The sequence below is a fragment of the Pimephales promelas genome, chromosome 4, assembly GCF_988280905.1.
Source record: "Pimephales promelas chromosome 4, fPimPro1.hap1.1, whole genome shotgun sequence".
In the NCBI taxonomy this organism is placed as follows: domain Eukaryota; kingdom Metazoa; phylum Chordata; class Actinopteri; order Cypriniformes; family Leuciscidae; genus Pimephales; species Pimephales promelas.
The window spans coordinates 11954620-11975646 of NC_142772.1; the positions used below are offsets into that span (position 1 = coordinate 11954620).

General features: G+C 42.5%; 1 protein-coding gene across 1 annotated transcript in view; it reads left to right on the forward strand.

Moving 5' to 3' along the window:
- The first annotated feature begins 13981 nt into the window (after positions 1–13981).
- Positions 13982–21027, forward strand: part of LOC120472285 (rhodopsin kinase GRK1) — a 60109-nt gene continuing 53063 nt past the window's right edge. Inside the window, exons 1-4 of the mRNA XM_089129770.1 lie at positions 13982–14716; positions 16684–16811; positions 17798–17955; positions 19135–19218. Of these exons, the coding sequence (XP_088985896.1) occupies positions 14018–14716; positions 16684–16811; positions 17798–17955; positions 19135–19218 (1069 nt within the window). The 5' untranslated portion in view covers positions 13982–14017. The remainder of the gene's footprint in view (positions 14717–16683; positions 16812–17797; positions 17956–19134; positions 19219–21027) is intronic.

The window sequence follows — 21027 nt, forward strand, 5'->3', positions numbered from 1 at the left end:
CGACGACTTCAGTCTTCAGGACTGCTGCTTCTTCAGCGGTATTCTCACGGCATGATATAGACTCAGGCGTTTGCTAAACAGAAATTAGACCCACCTCGTCGTTCAGTCTCTCAGCAAGAGGATTTCCTTGAAGTTGTTCTGTCTTTACAGAGGTTGTTTCTTCTGTGTTTTGGCCAGCTCCCTCATCCAGACCACAGTGTGTGACCTGTACTCTAGCTGTATAGCTGATAGCCTTGTAAAGGGTCTTGGTAACATGCCTCCAGTAGAGCTGTGCATTTCTTTGCTGGTGGTATCGCCAGGAGAAGCCCTTAGACAGGATCTTCGCTGTCCTAGCCTGGAATGTAGATGTACTGATTATCTGTTGGTCAGGATTTACAACACTGTCACAGGCTTAAGTCGTGTAGTCTCCATGGCTCATCTATTGTTAGCTCTTTATTTTACTATGAACGTTACCCCACTGGACAATACTGCATCAGAGTTGCTTTACGCTTCCTTGCAAGCCTTAGGTTTAATTGCTTTCTCTAGTGGAAAGGCTCTTGGGTTTATTACACAAGCTAGGATGCAGGTTTGGAAGCAGATAAACTCTTAGAAGCTTGCCATAAAAGTCTTTTCCAGCTACCACTGGTACCTGGTAGGGCTGTGCCATATCATACCGTCCACGATAATACCGGTATAAAATTTTACATGATAAAAAGTGTCATATCGCGATATTGATGATATAGCTGTGTGAGGACATGATATTGATGATATAGTGGCATGATGATGTATGGCGTATACGTTACTTAGCGCGCACACAACAGCACGGCAGCATTTCCGGATCAGATCAAGATTTAGTTCCTAAAAAGGGAGCTACTTCAATAATATGGAAGTGGTTTGAGTACAAGAGGTCAGATCTCCAACAAAACACAATTTTTTTGTGCTAAGTGCTAAGTGCTAAACACAACAAACTTGTTTCACCACTTCCTTACCAGTGTACATTTTGCATTCGCCAAATCTTCCTAGAGTTTCCGCAGTTCGGGTACAACAGTCAACACGATTAAACTCTTTCTAAGATGATTCAATGTTACTATTATTATATTTGATCTGCTGGACTTTATTGCTGTAACTAAATCATCATGTTACTTTCTACCAGGTGTCTGTTAGAGCACAACACTAGAGTCAGAGCACTATTGTTCATCACGCGCAGTCGCGCAGAGTAACCGAAATGTAAAACTGTTAAAAGAAAAGACTCAATAAACGATTGCATAGCTAGATACTGTATATTATATACTACGGTACACATGTATTTCCTTTGTGCTTTGAACTGTTCAGTGCGGACTCGACGCGCTCAGAGTCACGTGCTGCGCGCTGTGACTCCGTGTTGCTTCAAGTGCATCATTCAGCACTCGGGATGCGCATAAGTGCTGTGCGATGTATTGGAGCCTTTCATATCATACTACTTTTGCACAATGAAAGATTATTAATAGCCTTTGTTCTGTCCTATCGATCATATGTTGCTGCCTCTGGACAAGTTTTTGGTCCAGCTGCTCAAGAAGCTCTTGGGTACAGAGTTCGTGCAGTGGAGTCTCAATCCCAGCACTTTCAGCACAGTGTAAATTATAATGGGCCATCCACACATCGAATGGCCATTCTTTGCACAACTCAGCTCCAACAAAGACATGAACAATCAACTGGCTGTTTGACCTGGCTCTGCCTCAAGAAAGGAGGCCTCCCATGCTCGCTTTAGACCAACTGCTTGCCCTTTTGCCACTCATACCACCCTGGAGGATTTCATTCAAAATACTTTTTCGTTTGCAATAAATATGGAAGTTTCAGGTCTATCCTGGACCTCAGATGCCTGAACAGAAGCTAAATACCTTCCTTTCTGCATACTGCATGTCATAGATATCCTACAAGCCATCAAACCCCACATGTGGTTTACTTCTGTGACTCTAAAGGATGCATGTTTCCACATCCCCGTTGCTCTTCATCACCTACTGGAGCATGGCACTGCATTAAGACTAAAAGCAAACATGCAGGAAGCAGGCTATATTGGGAGCCATAGAGAAGTTCCAGGTTTGACGGAAGCTGCCTCATCTCAGCTTCCTACGACTAGTGGGTCTTCTCATGGCAGCCTCATCAGCCATTCAAATAGGTCTTTTGCTCTGTCACCCATATCAGCGCTGGCTAATATGTAGACGGTTATCAGCAGTCCACAATAGGCATACCCATATTTGGGTTATAACCAGTTGCTCTGTTTCCCATGTGCTTCCTTCACATCCGTCTTCCATGCCGCTTATACTATCCCAGATGAAAAATGTATTGCTCAGTGGTTGCTTTTCCTAAGATCATGAGACTTAGTTGTGATTCTCATATGTATCTCAGTGTAGTAACTACAGTGTCTCATATGTTTTTCCTAAAATTCCTGAAATAAAAGTAGAAACAACTGAGACATGATAAAGTTCTGGGAGAAAGGAGTCCAAAAGGAGAAACGAGAAACATGGGAGATCTCTTTATTTATTTACTGTGTGTTATTGAGATCTCTTATAAACTTTAGAGAAAAATGTGAGAGATCCAGAATGTCTAGCTGAGGAGAATAGTCTGAGCACAATGTTACTGAGATCTCTTAACTTAAGAGGAGACAATTGTGAAATCATTTGGTGTCTTTAGTCAAGGAGAACATTTGGTGACACTTTATTTTGATAGTCCCTTTTGAACATTCTGTTGAAAATAGAATGGCCAGAATAGAACTGGCCCCCCAGTTTCTCCCAAGTTTTTTTTTTCTCCATTCTGTCACCTGATGGAGTTCTGGTTCCTTGCCATTGTTGCCTTTGGCTTTTGGCTTACTTAGTTGGAGACATTTAATAATCAACAATATTATTGATCTCCCTCTATTTACACCATTACATGAGAACTGAGCTGGATGATGACATCACGATTTTCTCCAAATTGGCTACATATATAGCCTAAATTAACTAAATTAATAACTTTTTTACAACAAAAATGAACCATCAAAGAACTTAAAATAATAATAATAATATAATAATTCATATAGTTACACTGAACAAAATTATAAACTCAACACTTTTGTTTTTGCACATGAAAGTGTGAACAGCCAATCACATTCCTTGAAACACAAGGCTTGTTTGAGATGAGCAAAATCTGTGCAGAACCAATTACCACTGATCATTGTGGGCTGCCTTGCTCTGATGTCATGCAGATCTGTGCCAAAATACTATTGTGACGGCGAGGTGGCCGTGTGGGATTCCACAGTCAGACCCAGTTGCTCTCCCCCTACTGTGCTCATCAAAGTCTATTTACACCTAGTATTAAGATGCGTTTTGGTCGATCGGATCACATGTAGACAAAGGAGACACATTCACATTTAAACATGGTGTTTTAATCTGTCTCTTTTGTCCACTTTCAACCACTTTTGTCCCGATTTCTTCGAGGGCAGAGAGCAGGTGGTCTTTTGTGGCAGTTTGAAAGCGTTCGACCAGCATTTACACTGGCCAGCATTTACACAGCATTTACAAGCATATCTTAATACCAGGTGTAAACAGGGCCAAAAGCAAGATGGGAAATTATTTGCTGATGACACAGCTTAATGCTTATTGGTGATGTATTGTTGTCTTTTAAAATGTTTGATTTTGAAACTGTGTGCTTTAATGTGTATAAAGTATGTGTGAATATTCCCAAACTCTCACACAGTGGCATATCTCTGTCAGATAGGCCCTATGTGATTGCTGTCATCAAAATCTAAAAGATGTCTGAATTAAACAATTTTTTTTTTTAAATTAGAGAAATGCGTCTTTTGGATGGAATAAAATAAATAACAAGTACTTTGGGTGTCTTTGTGGCAAGCAAGACGAGGCCGAGTGCCGTGAGAGAAGTGGCATTGTCTGAAAGCCTATTTGTTCAGCGCTGATGTTTCCTAAGTGCACTCATGCTCAATCACGTGAACTGCACCTGGACAGGAATGCGTGCGCCTCAGTTGTTCGCTCTCAGGGATGATGAGAGGATTCTCAGAGACCCCTTTCTTTACTTTTGTGTGCATTTTATGAAAAGCAAAGCACACATACACTCAATTATATGAACTTGTATATTGGATCCTGATCTTGGAAATAAAGGATTCTCTGGCTGGAATCTTTCTGTTGTATTCCCATCCTAAAATGAACCACTAGTCCATACTTTACAGGCATGATTGATGATGAGCGCCACTTGCACACTGCACCGGTCTTGTATCTCTCACGTAGGAGCTTCGGAAGCATACTGTAAACAGTGGAGTGACTACAGTGAAGGATGAGAGAGGACCAGGCCTGGACTTTACATGGTGTTTTGTTTGTTTTATTATGTGTGTATGGCAGTCGTCCGTAAGGGTCTGCAGTCTTTACTTTCATTTTGTGTTTATTTATTTTATGATTATTAAAATGCGTTATTAGTGGCTGCACTTTTTGCACTCCTCCGCTCACTGCAGCCGCATACTCTCGCCTACATTTCAGGCAAGGCAAGGCGCATCTCAAAAGAGCCTATGGAGAAACGTCTCGATTACGCATGTAACCCTCATTCCCTGAGTACAGGGAACGGAGACGTGTCGTCTGGGAGTTCACTGACGAATTGGGATCACGCTAGGGAGCCTTATTACCTCTGATAGAATTAAAAACGAGCCAATAACAATTGGCATGCAATCTTTGCATTCCGCGAGCCGCCTACAGGCGCGGATATAAAAGCGGAAGTAAAACATTGCATAGACGCTTTTCGCTGAGGAGCCAAACAGAGTCCAGCCCTCAGCGAAGGTACAGCAACATGGCGAAGGGACGACACCTCCGTTCCCTGTACTCATACGTAACCGAGACGTTCCCTTTCGTCCTGGGAACTCCAACGTGTCGACGGGGAGCTCCCTGACGAATTGGGATCCCTAATAAAACGCCATGGTGCTGGCCCCTTCCAGCGCCTAGCCACACTACCACGCAGTTTCAGAAATAACGGTAGCTAGCTAGGGAGTCACACTGCTGTTCCGCAAGACCCAATCAGTGGACATTGGATAACACTGGGAAAGCGTGCCCAACCCGAAGAAAGGGGAAGGGAACGCTGCGGAAGCCATCCACCTGATGAAGGCCTGGAATACACATATGTACTAGCCCAGGGGGATAGTGAAACATACGGCAATACCTGAGGTAGTCCCAATCCAAAGGAAAGTGGGAGCGTACTCAACAGGGACGACAGAACGAGTCTGTCAAGGGGAAGACACGGCTGGACTGCACATGGCATAATGGGTCACCGAAGAGACCACTGGACATAACACCCAGTCTACACAACAACTCCCTTAGAGGTAGTAGACCTGGCGCCTGGCGGTCCGCCACGTCTGGCACCAGAGAGGTGATTGAGGAACTCATGAGGCTAACCAACATAGGGGGCCAACGGAGCAGAAGACGCACGTATCCGGCTGAGGCACGGAATGGCGTAGCAAGCCGACACAACCTATTCCCTCGCACCCCTTGCCGAAGCAAGTACTTGTGAGGAAACAGGTTCCACATGTAGGCTATAGAATCTAGCGAACGTGTTCGGTGTCACCCAGCCCGCAGCTCTACAGATGTCTGTCAGCGAGGCGCCTTGAGCCAAAGCCCAGGAGGCGGCAACACCTCTCGTGGAGTGAGCACGCAACCTGGGAGGACAAGGCTCACCCATAGCTTCATACGCTCGGGTGATAGCATCCACTAACCAGTGAGCTAACCTCTGCTTGGAGACAGCCTTCCCCTTCTGCTGGCCTCCGTAACAGACAAAGAGCTGGTCTGAGGTCCTGAAGCTTTGCGTTCTGTCAATGTAAACCCACAGGGGGCGGACTGGACAGAGAAAAGCTAGGGCTGGGTCTTCCTCCTCCTGGGGTAGCGCTTGCAGGTTCACTACCTGGTCCACGAAGGTAGTGGTAGCAACCTTGGGCACATATCCGGGGCGGGTCTCAATATAACATGAGAAAGGCCCGGCCCGAACTCTAGGCACGATTCGTCGACCGAAAAAGCCTGCAGATCCCCGACCCTCTTGAAAGAGGCCAATGCCAACAGGAGCGCTGTCTTAATGGACAGGATACTCAGCTCTACTGTCAGCAAAGGCTCAAAGGACTTTGGAGAGGACTTTGGAGAGCTCTGAGTACCAGAGGTAGGTCCCAAGAGGGTACAGAGTGCAAAACACAAGGCGGATTTAACCTCCTAGCACCCTTAAGGAATCTGATGACCAGGTCGTGCTTCCCCACAGACTTACCTTCTACTACATCGTGATGTGCAGCTATAGCTGCAACATACACTTTGAGAGTGGAAGGGGACAGCCTACGCTCCAACCCATCTTGTAGGAAAGAAAGCACGACTCTGATCGGGCAAGTTCGGGGGTCCTCCTGGCGGGAGGAACACCACTCGACGAACAGGTTCCACTTCAAGACATAGAGGCACCTCATAGAGGTGGCTCTAGCAGAAGTGATGGTGTTTACCACTGCCTGTGGTAGATCACCTAGAACCTCTGCGTCCCGTCCAGGGACCGTTGGAGGGCGGTGGAGAATGCTCCCGTTCTGGGCGGTGGAGAACTCCCGGGCCAAGTTTTCGACCGCGTCGCCAAAGAGGCTGCCCTGGGATACGGGGAAGTTGAGAAGTTTGTTCTTCTCCGCTTCCCTCATATCTGCCAGGGTCAGCCAAAGATGGCCCTCCTGGACCACCAACGTGGACACCGCCAACCCAGCGAACGTGTGGTGACTTTCGTCGCTCGGAGAGCGAAGTCCGTCGCCACACACAGCTCCTGCAGCAGAGCTGGGTCGGGACCACCCGCCTGCACGTCATGGAGCGCCTTCGCCTGGTGTACTTGCAAAAGCGCCATGGCGTGCAGGGTGGAGGCGGCGTCCCCACACGCACTGTAGGCATCCCTGGTCAGCCCAGAGGAAAACCTACAGGCGCGGGAGGGGAGTGAAGGGACACCCCGCCAGGAGGAGGCGGTCTTCGGACATAGCAACCACATGCTGCACTTGAGACGAGGATCACTGGAAGCACCGTCACACCAGCACACCGAACGTTTCTTCACCAGGCTCGTTCAAAGCTTCAGAACAGCATGTAAGCTCTGAGAGGCTCCGAAGCAAAAAGCGTCTATGCAATGTTTTACTTCCGCTTTTATATCCGCGCTTGTAGGCGGCTCGCGGAATGCAAAGATTGCATGTCAATTGTTATTGGCTCGTTTTTAATTCTATCAGAGGTAATAAGGCTCCCTAGCCTGATCCCAATTCGTCAGGGAACTCCCTGATGACACGTTGGAGTTCCCAGGACGAAAGGGAACTGTGATTCACTTCTCATGAGAGAAGCAGCAAACTTAATTTCTCTTTTCTACCTTTCTCTTTTCTAAGATTAAAGGCACACTATGTAAGATTTTTTGGATAAAAATATCCAAAAAACACTAGAACAATGTTATATACTTTGTTTATTTGTGTAATTCCATACTTCCATAAGCAGTTTCAGGACACGGACCATGACATGACATCATACCCGCGTTACCGTCAATTTACCATTATATTTTGTAGAAACCATGGAAACACCAAAGACACTTTAATTTATTATGTGTTTTATTAGACAGGTGAACAACTGTTTTGATATATTCATCGACAGAAAACTAATAATTTTTTATAAAGCTTAACACAGATAGTCTTTCAGTTTAAATCTCGTTTTCTTTATTTACCGCGAGTATGATATTTGCCATGTTTACCACTAATATCTATCTAGCTCACTGGAGTGTGCAACAAGTGATTCATGTGGTAGCCGACAAGCGAATGCACAGAGTAGCATTATAACAACTTTCAACCAACTCAAATGTTTCTAATATGATAAAACAGCGCTGCTTTACTCCACATACACATTACCAGAAGAAGCGGAAGCATCTGCGGCTTAACCCTTTCACACGTAAGTTTAAAATATTCTAACTGACCCCCCAGCGTGAGTTTTTCAAGTCGACCGTTATTTAGAACTTGCCACTTTAATGTTTCCATGGTGACGCGTCATTGCTTGTCACGTGACACAGCACAACCAGAACAGAGCGCGGAATGAATGATGATCTGCTTTTATGTCATTTTTCCTTTTTTATTAAAAATATTCAAAAATGTATTAGCTATATCATGAAACACTGATATTCCGATTGTCAAATATGTGCAAATGGATGGGTTTTGTTGTTTAGACATCTTTATAATGATCGCGTTAGTTGAGCTGTATGCACAATGGGCGGCGCCATTTTAGTTTCGTTTTCAGTTCAGAGAATCGGATCTGTTGGATTTATAACGTCAATTCATCCACTTCTCACGAAATACATGATAGTAAATGGCTGGTGAACTGGGAGAAGAATAGGATCAAATGTTAAGCTACTTACACAATGTGTATCTGATATGAATAAAACGTGTCTTCTTAATATAATTGAAAGGATTATTATTGCCGCTTCTATGGACATCTGTGTGTATTTTACAAACTCAAAATCATTGTTTTGCTAGTACATATGTGTATTTAAATGTCTGAAACCTAAAATAAAGATTATGTGGTTGAAAACACTCAATAGTTGTGATATATGACAGCACTGAGTGCGTCTGTCTCTGGCTGAGCGCCAGCCAACGCGCGAGAGCAAGTTTGAATTTAGCAGTTGCTGACGTGTGCACTGAACGTTCTAATCACACCGGTGTGATCGTACGCTCCAGGGACCAGCCAAGACTGATCACACCGGTGTGATCGTACGCGTGAAAGGGTTAATAAAAGATCGACTGCTCTCGAGCTGTGTTGTGCTTGTCTATCATTAGCAATTGCTCAATTGGCTTTCGTTACATTAATAATGCCTTACCGGACAACAATGAACATGATTTCTGCCTGAGTTTCATTATATTCTCTGCCGTCTGTAGAGGTGAAGACAACAACTCCCATTATTCCCATAATGCATCATCAAGCCTCGCCTTAGTTTTGAATAAACAACATCTAGTGGCGAAAAGTAACATTATGTGCCTTTGAGAGTGTGATGATCAGCAGCCGTGGTGCCCTCGAGAACCACTAGAGGATCCAGCAGACTTTCAGCATCTATCCGCCGTGGTCAAGACCCGAGCTTCAATGCTAGCCTCTCATAGTTCTCAGCTGGCGAGACTAACTTCTCTCCTCGAGGAACTAGCAAGCTCCATGCAGTCATGGTCTCCGCAGAGCACAAGCACTAATCAAGCCCAAGCTCCCGCTGCACCTGTTCCACCGCAACCCAGTGTGAGTACCGCACCCCGTTATACCAGTATGCCTTTTCCCGAGAAGTTTAATGGCTCACCTGAAGCGTGTGAGGGATTTCTTCAGCAGTGCAGTTTATATATGAAGCATCAGCCCCAGTTATACGCCTCGGATACCGACCGCGTTTCTTTCATCTGCTCACTGTTGACTGGAAAGGCTCTGGAGTGGGCAGGCACGTTTTGGGAACCAGGTCGGATGTCGTTTCCTCCTTTCGACGTGTTTACCGCCCTGTTCAGAAAGGCTTTTGAACTCCCCGCAGAAAAGGAGGGTCCCGAGGAACTGCTCTTTTCCCTGCGCCAGGGAGGTTCGTATGCGGCGGATTTCTCTCACTCACTCCGCACGCCGCATAAGCCTCAGCTCGCTAAACTGTTTGATCCTCCCTTAACTCTTTCCCCGCCAAACACGGAATTTTCCGTGTTTAATGAAAAAACGCATCTGCGCCAAACACGGAATTTTCCGGGTATCCGTGTTTTAGGTGGTATACGGTAAGGAAGACCCACGCGCATGTCCTGAATGATTGCGCAACTCTTTGTTTAGAGAAACAGATTGCAATCGTCTCAAACAGTGGAGTAGTGAGAATGTATCAGACAGACAATGCAGAGGTATATGGCTGAAGTACTGGAGGTTAATGGACTCGGAGTCCGATCACTCTTTATTTGATAATTCTGAATCTGATCGGGACGAAGTAGTCAGTGAGAGAGATGCACATGTTCATGCTAGCCATGGACGTGCCGCAGATGGATCGTATAATATTATGACACTATAATATGTATGTGTGTGTGCAGGCATTTATGTGTGGCTGTCTAAATATGAAGGTGTAATTGTCAAATTATTTCTCTCTTTGTGCACATTTACCACATTGTAATATGTATTTGTGTGTGTGTGTGTGTGTGTGTGTGTGTGTGTGTGTGTGTCTAGGCCTGTTTATTGTAATTCCAATTATTCATTATTCACAGGTAGAACACAGAGAGGCAGAGGCAGAAGTTTTATTGCAAAAGTTACATTTCCCTTACATCCTGGGAAATTTGATATATTTTACATTTATTTTATGTTTTTAATTTATTTTGGAAAGTTTTATATATGAAGGAAACAACATCTGAATGTATTCTGCTTTTAAATGCACTTGTTTGATAAAAACACCTTTTTCTCAGTTTTTTGTCCAAAATGTTGTTTTTGACAAAACCTACCTCTGTTCAAGAGGCAATAAAAAAAGAACAGATGAAGATAAAATAAAAACGTTTTTTTTGCCTAAAAGCAGAGGCTCAGATCTTTATTTTTATATATATCATCTTCATATATTCATGGAAGAAAATATTCAGCGGGGGCATTCAAATTTAGCGAAAATCGTCAAAAACCCTGGCGGTGGCTGGCAACTTTTTTTAAAAACGCTGGCGGGGAAAGAGTTAAGGACCGTCAGAGGAGCTTCTAAGCATATCGTTCCTGCCAAACCCACTCATCATGTCGGACCCCTCGAGCCCGTATCCCGCACTGGCCCTGTTAAAAGTGCTGTTCCTAAGACAGCGGAGGTGTCGCGGGTCGAACCGGAGTTTGAGCGTGTGCCAGCCGACTCGAGTGAGTCAAGTGCCGAGCCGAGTGAATCAAGTGAGTCAAATACCGAGCTGAGTGAATCGAGTGCCGAGTCAAGTGCTGAGCGGAGTGAATCAAGTGTGTCCAGTGTTGAATTTAGTCAGTCCAGTGAGTCTCCAGTTCAAGTGAGCGCTGAATCTCCAGTTCAAGTGAGCGCTGAATCTCCAGTTCAAGTGAGCGCTGAATCTCCAGTTCAAGTGAGCGCTAAATCTCCAGTTCAAGTGAGCGCTGAATCTCCTGCTCAAGTGAGCGCTGAATCTCCTGTTCAAGTGAGCGTTGGAGTGAGTGAGTTGTCCAGCCCAGCGAGTGTGTCTAGCCCTGTGACGCGCCGCCGCAGGAGGAGGAGAAGGAGGACTCGTTCGGTTCGCCAGGCCCCAGTGAGCGTACCCAGACTCCTCGCCCTGCCAGCCCTGCCTCTGCGCCTCGCCCTGCCGGCCCCGCCTCTGCGCCTCGCTCTGCCTGCACCCTTTAAGCTCCGGGAGGCCTTTCCTGTACCCGTTCACCACCCAGAGGTTCCTCCCGTGAATTTCCCGAAGTATTTTTTTTGGGGGGGGCAGTAGGTACTCTGTGGGGGCCATGGAGGTGATCCTGACATGGACCTCTGAGTCTGTTAGGGCCATGGAGGCAAGGCTGTCATGGACCTCGCCTGTGTCTGCTCCGCCCTCGTCTCTGTCTGAGTCTGCTCCGCCCAAGTCTGCTCCGCCCTTGTCTGAGTCTGCTCCATCCTGGTACTCTTCCAAGCGTGCTTCCCCATGGTCTCTTGCCCTGTTCTGGTCCCCAGGCCCCAGGCCTCTCCATGTGCCTGTCCTCCTGCCTCTCCATGGGCCTGACCCTCCATCCCAGCCCCCGTTGACCTCCCCCCGGAGCTCTTAGGAGCGTCTGGAAGCCTCTCCTTAGAGGGGGGGTTATGTGACGATCAGCAGCCGTGGTGCCCTCGAGAACCACTAGAGGGCACTCTCTCCCCTTGTTATGTTTCCCCATGGACTCTTTGTGTTTTATTATGTTCAGCTGTGTTTCATTATTGGTTATTGAGTTCCTTATTTAAGCCTGAGTTTTCCCTGTGTCCCTTGCGAAGTCTTGTTACCCTGTAAGCGTGCAATTCCGAGCGTTAGTCCCTGTTCTGTGTCTCCGTGTTTCCCTGGACTCTTGACCCTTGCCTGTTTCCTGGACTGTTCACGAACCTGTGCTGCCTGCCTCGACCATTGCCTGTTTAGACCATGAGTTTCTGGATTGCCCCTTTGTTTAATTCTGTATCTGAGTTTGTCTGCTTGTTTCAAGTATAATAAAGTGCTGCACATGGATCCGACTGTCTCTGTCTGTACGTTACAGAGAGATTAAAAAATAAATGGTAATTTATTTAATAAAAAAAAGATAATATCTGGCTTTATCTGTGCAAGTGAATGTTGTGAGGTTAATTTATATAATTAATAATATACACAGTATATACGTAGGTATATCTGACCCAGAATATAACCTGCCGTGGAATGCAAGTTCCTATGGCGATGATCACTGCTAAAAGCTTTTTAAGGCACTTTCATGGTGCCTTAAATCTCAGGGTTTGCCAAACTGAAACATACCTGGCTAGGCACCTAAACCGGCTTCACAATATAGGCCGCTGATATTTATGTTTAGGTGAGGTGCTAGGGAGTAGGTTAGAATAATAATAGACATATTTGCAAAGTTACTTATAGTCAGTAGAATGTCAGTTGTGGAACCATCAAAATTGTTATCCATAATATTTTTTTTAAACATACACCTCAACAAAAGACATTGGATTTGTAAATCTTTACAATGTTTTTTTTTTAAAAAAGCCTAATTGCTGAATGTTACTCTAATGCATAATCATTTGCCCATTCATCTGCAATTGTTTTGCTTTTTGTAAAAATTAAATATTTGACAGTGATAACTATGATGGAATATGCATTCAAATGATTTTTAAAGTTAACAGGACACATTTAGACATAGGTCTTTGCAAATGCACATCCTGCATTTCTTTTTATTTAAATATAGTTGATTATTGTTTTAACATTTTAAACACCTGTTTAAATTAGTCAAAAACTTGGCAGATCACATTCTGTCACTAAAACATGTCTTCACACCATGCGGTGAGAATCAATAACATAACCCTTATTTACAGTATTCTAGCAAATAAGATGTAACCTAAGCCTATAGCTGAAGTCATGCTGCTTAGGTTTCACAACATTTACAGCTGTAAAGTTTGACAACAACATTAAAGGTGAGCATTAATTGGATGAGAAAGTATCAGGGTCACTGAGAAACTCAGCCAGTCTGAATAAAAGGCACATTAACACCTTAAGTTAACTGAAAGTGTATATTGTTATTTTTTATATTGTTTATATTGTAATTTCTTTTTTTAATTTCTGCTTTTGAACTCTAGTTTATTTGCCCCAATAGACTTCCATTGTAAGTGCAAATGAATTTCTGTGGTAATGTAGATAAAAAGGGAGATTATTATTCCTCTTTTAGCAGATAATCATTTGTGAAGACAAGCCTTGCTCTTAACCCCATTGACAGGTCAGTAGACAGTTGTTGGGTGTCCGTAAATCTTAGGGACACACCAAACCTTAATTGACTTACAATTGACTTACACTCAGAGTAAAAAGGAAAACCGTTGCAAATCCACAAACTGTAAACAAATCAGCACGTGCTTACCATCTTGAATATCAATCATGCTGATCACTTTCTTTATTCTACTCGGTTCATGTTTTTAATAAAATATTCGCCCAGGAACACTATGATGTAAGCCTTCTTTCTGTACCGTCTTGATTATGGCCTATTAAAAAGCCTGTTGTTTTATTCTTATGACTCATTCACTAAACTAAACAGCGAATCAGAGTTCTCTCTCTCTCACACTGATGGGCAGATGCCGATTCTACATGCTGAACCTTGACTTTAGGTTTTTGCTTGATCCCTACCTAACATTAAGCCTGAGGCCACCTTGAAAGTAAACAGGAAACACTAAAACTAATGCTGAAGCTAAATAAAAGACAAATGTAAAAAATATCAATATGCAGCAATTGACTTACACTTAATACATAGTAGATTAAGGCTAAAGGTAATAGAGCTATTACTGAATGTTAAGATACATTACAAGTCAGACGTTGAGATGGATGCTTAACCCCAAAACTCCCTTTCCCCTTATCTTTCTATTTCTTAGAAACATGGATATGGGAGGTTTGGAGACTGTTGTGGCCAACTCGGCCTATGTGTCAGCACGCGGGAGTATAGACGGTGCTGCTGCAGCAACAATGCGTGACAAAAAATATCGCGCCAAGCTGAACCTTCCTCACATCAGACAATGTGAACATATGAAGTCTACAGTAGATTCTTCCTTCGACAGTATGTGCGTACGCCAACCGATTGGTAAGCGCCTCTTTCAGCAATACCTTGAAAGTGAACCTGCTCACAAAAACCCTGTAGATTTGTGGAAAGATATTGAAGACTACAACATTGCCCAGGAAAAGGACCGAGGTAAGAAAGCACAGAACATGGTCAACAAATATTACGAGTCGTCCTCCAAGAACTTCTGCAACTTTCTGGAGGACAAAGCTGTGAGCAGGGTGAAAGAGGACCATAAGAACATTCGAGGAGATCTGTTTAAAGAAAGCGAACAGCAGCTTCTTGTCCACCTAGAAGCTAAAGCAGTCTGTGGCTTCAAGGACAGCATGTACTTTCTCCGCTACATACAGTTTAAATGGCTGGAGAGCCAGCCCGTTACTGAAGATTGGTTCATGGATTTCAGAGTGCTTGGGAAAGGTGGATTTGGTGAGGTCCATGCTTGCCAAATGAAGGCGACAGGGAAGATGTATGCTAACAAGAAACTGAACAAGAAGAGGTTGAAGAAACGTAAAGGTTATGATGTAAGTGAGAGATCTAGTTTATCAGTAAATAAAGTTATACTTGATGCATACTTGGTTTCATCCAGCTGCAGACTTCAAATCTCGATAAGTATGCATATCCCATAGCCCCGGTTCATTTCTTAACCACATAGTAGGTGAGAGAGCAACTGTGGAAAAAAGGAAAGAGACACATAAAGACATGAGATTAGATTAACCTGAGAACATGGTATTAAGCAGCTCTAATCCTAGAGTATTGGCTCAGTGCAAAGAGGCTTGCAGGCTCTGCTTGATACTCCACAAAGCAGCTCAGCTGGAAGTGAGAAGCAGAAAGAACGATAAGAAAAAAAGAAAAAGAATGCTTAAGGGTTAAAAGAATAGAACTCATTTGGAATTTGGCAGTAATGTCCACACAAAAACAGAAAGGAGAAAAGCCATGAAAGCTAAGAGTTCAGTAGGGGAAGCAAGAGAGGCTAACCTACTTGCCTGTAAAGGTATTGGAAGGCTAAATGGAATTAACCTTATACTAACATTTATAGACTCGTCCAAGAAATGTTTATACTTTCTTGCTTGGAAATTTCATTATTGTCACTAATTTTCTTGCTTATGGTTGGCCCTTTCAAATCCCTTCCGAGACTTTAAACATTGAAAACGCCTTTGCAAATAGATGATTGTAGATTTCTGAACTTCCTAGTTGTACAGAGGCTTTTAGATTTATAAAAACACAGTTGTAATACCATAGAAAAGCAAAGTATGTGGTTAACAAGCACCTCTTGAAGTAGGCTAACCAGCTTCAAAACTTCCTGAATTTCAGCCAGCTCCTTGTTTCCTGTCTGCCATTATTAGACACATTGATCAATTCAGGTGTGCTTGACCTCAGTAGTCATGGCAACAATAATCAGACACACCTAAATTAATACATTTTGCCCAATAATGGCAGACAGGAAACAAGTGCTGCGTCCCAATTCGCATACTATCCGTCCTAAATAGTATTCGAAAATAGAATTAGTACGTCCCAAATCGTAGTATGTTGAAATGAGTGTTTCAAAGATACCCTGATGGTCTACTTTTTCCGGTCAGAATCCGAAGTGTACACTATCGATGCACACTCTAACGGCTGATATTGACCACAAACCATTGCGCGTTTACGAGGATTCGGTTAGAACTACAAACACGAGTAAAAAGTGTTAAAAAACTACAGACACGTAGTCGATACGGAAGACGCGCGAGTCCCCGCAGTTGTGTAGAGAGGTTTAGATAAAGAGCTTTGAGTGATTAATTATCAGTATCTAACCTGACGAAAATGAATTTATTCAATGTTGTCCACATTATTGCATTTGCAGCATCATTGTGAACTTTTGTAAAGACACAGCCATTAAGTTTTAAATGCATCATTATATTCAAATTGCAAACACGAGGAGAGCATGAAAGACCCACAACTGGCAGATGAACGTGCTCTCCGAAACGGTAGGAAATAAAATTAGATAGAATAGAGGATTTTAACTGTGACAAGATGATTGGCAGGGCAGTTTACGGTGACAGGATGCACGCAGCACGCGACAGAGCTGTCCGTTAAAGATGACGTGATAGTATGTCCCAAAGCTTGCCTACTCTTTTGCTACACACTCAAAAGTAGCCTATGTACTTTTTCTTCACAAAAAGAGTAGGACATACTTGTAGGGCGTAGTATAAGTAAGCGAATTGGGACGCAGCAAAGGAGCTGGCTGAAGTTCAGGAAGTAGTGCAGCTGTGCATGAAGCCCATTAGTGTTTGCTAATGACAGGTGGTCTTCGTCTCAGTCAGCCTTAGCAAATGTGTTCTAGTCCTCATGTTAAATCTTTTGAAAACAACCCTCTGTGTAGTACAACCTCAGTCCTTTTAAATAACTTTTTAAATATTCATAACTAAATGTGGCCACCATTTTTCAATTCTTTATCTTTTATCTTTTTTCTTTTCTGTTGTAACATTTCTCATTTCTTGATTTCCCATAGGGAGCTATAATTGAGAAGCGGATACTGGCTAAAGTCCATAGTCGTTTCATTGTGACTTTGGCCTATGCTTTCCAGACCAAAACAGACCTCTGCCTGGTCATGACGATCATGAATGGAGGAGACCTCAGGTCTTACTTATATATCTATGTTTGTGTGTGTTTGTGTGTGTGTATGTAGTCCTTGTTGCAACAAGGATAGTATTAAAAATAGTTTGACCTTGTTGGGATATTTTTTTTGTCCCCATGAGGAAAACATCTTACAAATCGTACTAAATGTAAATGATGCTTTTTGAAAATGTAAAAATTCTGAAACTTTTCTGTGAGGTTTGTGTTTAGAGGTAGCGTTAAGGTTAGGGTATAATATAAATTATAACTAAACTGTATTAAATATCATTGCCATTATTTAAATTACTCATAAAATAATATGTGAATTGGTTATACATTTACATAGCCCTCCAAAGCACATTAAAGAACACAATGCAAAAAAAAAAAAAAAAAAACTAACATGCTAAAGCTATTGTACTTTTTTATAAGCAAAAATATATCTACTTCATATTTATATATTTATATATTTTATATTGCAAAATAATTCTGAAAATAGCTAGTTAAATGTGCGCGAATGTAATGTTGTACAGAATATGTGGTGTGTTTATGTAAGAATTGTAGCAGCTTTCTTCCTAATCTAGCATAATCTGTTGAGATACTCTTAGCAGCAGCATTGATATTGTGAAGGTGTAGTGTCTGCTTGCGTCGCAACATAATTTCTCTGGGCTCAGCTTCACAAGGACAGAAGTTCATGTCCACATTAGCGCTTAACATTTTTGAATAACATTCTCTAAAACAAATAAAAATAGAAAAAATATGTGCTCCAGCATCAACAATACAGTAATCACCTACAATCATCACCTCAATATATGAACATGGTTGCTTTCTTTTTTTTTTTCAGGGACCATCTTGTACCACCAACAAACTAGTTACCATGTTTAAAAAAACTGCTTGATCACCTTTAACCTAATTCTATTAAAAAAAATGTAAAATCATTTCTTGTGTTTCTTTATTACCCACTGAATGACAAACTTTTTAACTCTATCCTTTACTCCTGCTCCTTGCTTTAGATACCATATGTATAATGTGGATGAGAAGAATCCAGGCTTTAATGAAACTAGAGCTTGTTATTACACGGCTCAGATCATCTGTGGGCTTGAGCATTTGCACCAGCACAGGATTGTATATAGAGACCTCAAGCCAGAAAACGTCCTCCTGGATGATGCAGGTGAGATCTATTAGTATCCAGCTGCAGACCCGCAGCACCACCAGTTTCAGAACCCCAGTTTCAGAACCCCAGCGCCAGAACCGGAAGTGAAGCGCCAGGAACGTAATTGAGGGGCGGAGCTTAGATTTGAAACGTAATAACGCCACCTAACGTAATTTAGAGGGTATTTTACACATGAAACAGCTTTTATTGAACAAGAAACGTCCTACTCTCTACGTATGTTATGATGCTATACATTACTGTACAATAAGCATTTTAAAACATTGATTTTGTGTAAAATAATTGTATACAGTTTCAGTTATTCGTTTCAGTGTATTACGAGTTACTTCCTGATCATGATGGTGAAAAATATAATACTTTATGGGCATTTTTATGTAGCCTGGTTCAACCAGACTCTATTTTAATGTATAACAGTTTAATAATTTTAGCTAAGCAGTTTATACATACGTGTAGATTTAGGAAGATAAGACCTTTGTTTTTTGGTTTTTATGAAGGAGTTAACTTTGTATAATAAAGCTTTGAAAGATATAAAACAAGACAATCATTGGAGGTTTTCAAAATTATACACAATCTGATAACTCATTAGACCTCTGTGATATATTTTATGTTCTATTTATTTATTTATTTATTTATTGTGTTTACAAAAATCTTAAATTGTTTTGATATTGAAGATGTATTTGTAAGATGATGTTGATTGTTTAATAAAAAAAAAAAAAAAAAAAGCATGGGTATTTTTTATAAAATATACTTTATTTCACAATGTGCAGCATGCATTTTTCGTGTAAAATAATGTCAAAATCTAAAAAAAAGAGAAAATTCGGCATTATTTTGTTAAAAATCTATACAAAAGGACCAATTCAACCCAAGCTAGGCCTGTTTTATCACAACAATTTTGTTTAAATTTAACTTACAATGTATCAAATGAGGAACTCAAGGCCCGGTTTGTCCTTACATGCTTGCTAAAATAATTATAATGCAATAATAATAATTCCGCCCCTCCTTCACTTCCGGTTCTGGCGCTGGGGTTCTGAAACTGGGGTTCTGAAACTGGTGGTGCTGCGGGTCTGCAGCTGGATATATCTCGGTGAGATATACACTGAGATGCTTATTTACTGCTTGCCTCTCCACTTTTTGCTTCATCTCATCTGAATGTTTTGTTTGTTTGTTTGTTTTTGTTAGGGCATGTACGTCTGTCTGATCTGGGGTTGGCTGTTGAATTACCACCAGGAAAAGACAAAACACAGGGATATGCTGGGACCCCAGGTACGCCTCGAAGGGATATGCCTCATAACAGCAAAATAAAGAAACATTTGAGGTCCTGTTCAGTGTTACTGAGTTTAAAAAATAAGACATGACGGCTTATTTAATTTCTGATTGTCCATACACTTAAATTACTACAATTATATCATTGTTTTAGGGGCTGTTAATCTTCCTCTATAATACAATTCAAATTCCATTCCATATTTTATGTAATAAAATTCATCCTATTATTAATATTTACGACATTACTCAATCTTATGGATCGCCAATGCCACTAGCCTGTGGTTGTTGTTACACGTTCTGTCCACTAGAGGGACATTTAACATTACGAATAAACATTTAGATCGCGTCCATAAACCAGCTATACAGCGTGGTTAACCTCGAAAATCCAGCAGTATTCTAATAATAACTTAGCTCACCTTATTAGATAGGGTCCTTACATTCTGGCTAATAACTTTTTTTAAAGCTGGTTCTCAGATATTGACAGCGCTGTGTTGGACTGATTTGTGCAGCGGTGTTCCAAAGGGCAACAGGGCAACATGACATCATGACTTTTGCGTCAACATACAAGCCACTTTCAATTCAAGACAAGTGGTGTTATCTATAAGTATTTTTGAGCCATTTCACAAGATCAGTCTTCAAAGGGAGAGAGTGTGCGCGGGACTAGCCATAGACTAGTACATACACTAGACCTCACCTGGGGGTTCTAAGCATGCGTCAAAACCGCTGCCATCTTGGAACAGGGGTCTTGTCATAGGAAGTAGCTAGGTAACGCTGCTATCTCTGCCTTTACTTCTAATTCATTGATGGTGGCGGACTTTTGTGCAGCGTATGAAGTTCACGGATGAAATCTGAACTAGGAAGAATGTTTTTAAAAAAAAAAAAATAAATAAAATTTTTCTTTTTCTTTCTGGAATCAATGATAAATGTCTGACCATTGGAACAAACCAAAAAAACAAGAAAAATCGCATTCATGATGATTTATGGTGATTTTATTTGCGTTGGACCTGTGTCTACTACATTGACGCTGATGCATTAAAGTTGAGGGGCTCCCCTGTTTCAAGATGGCGGCTCTATTGACGCATTCGTTCTAATGAACTGCCGTATCCAAGGTGAGGTCTAGTGTATATGTCTATGGGGACTAGCTAGCTTTCGCGTGGCACTCGCAAGGTCTCTACAAACAAGGGTCCCCCGGACTTTTCAAACGTCCCCTTAGGTCCGCATTAGGTCCGCTTTGTAACGTTCCCTAACGGACGTTCGGAGGACGTCCGCACTTGGTCCCCTTTGTAACGTTCGCTGACGGACATTCCGATGACGTTCGCATTTGGTCCCCTTTGTAACGTTCGCGGACGGACATTCCGATGACGTTCGCATTTGGTCCGCTTTGTAACGTTCCCTGGCGGACATTCCGATGACGTTCGTATTTGGTCCATTCTAAAACGTTCGCTGACGGACGTTCTGAGGACATTTGCGGGCCAGTTTGCGAACGTCCCTATTTCGTCCCTCACCTGGCATTTCCATGACAACAATTGCAAAATCCAATCGCCCATGCGTTTGCTATCATCAACTGACACTTTTCAACTCAGACAAACAAATAATTAAACTAAATTAAAGCTGCAAGCAGCGATGGGCGGGCCCTCGCACCTGTAGCGCGTCGGGGTGTGAGGTGGCCGTGTTGCATATTTTGCAGCTCAGCCGGTGCGGCTGTGAATTTGCTACGTTGCTTCATTAAAGGTCACTTCCTGTTGCCAGCAGGTGGCGCTATGACTGTGGGTGAATGTCGGCATGTAGATTTGTTCAGGGCGGGACTCT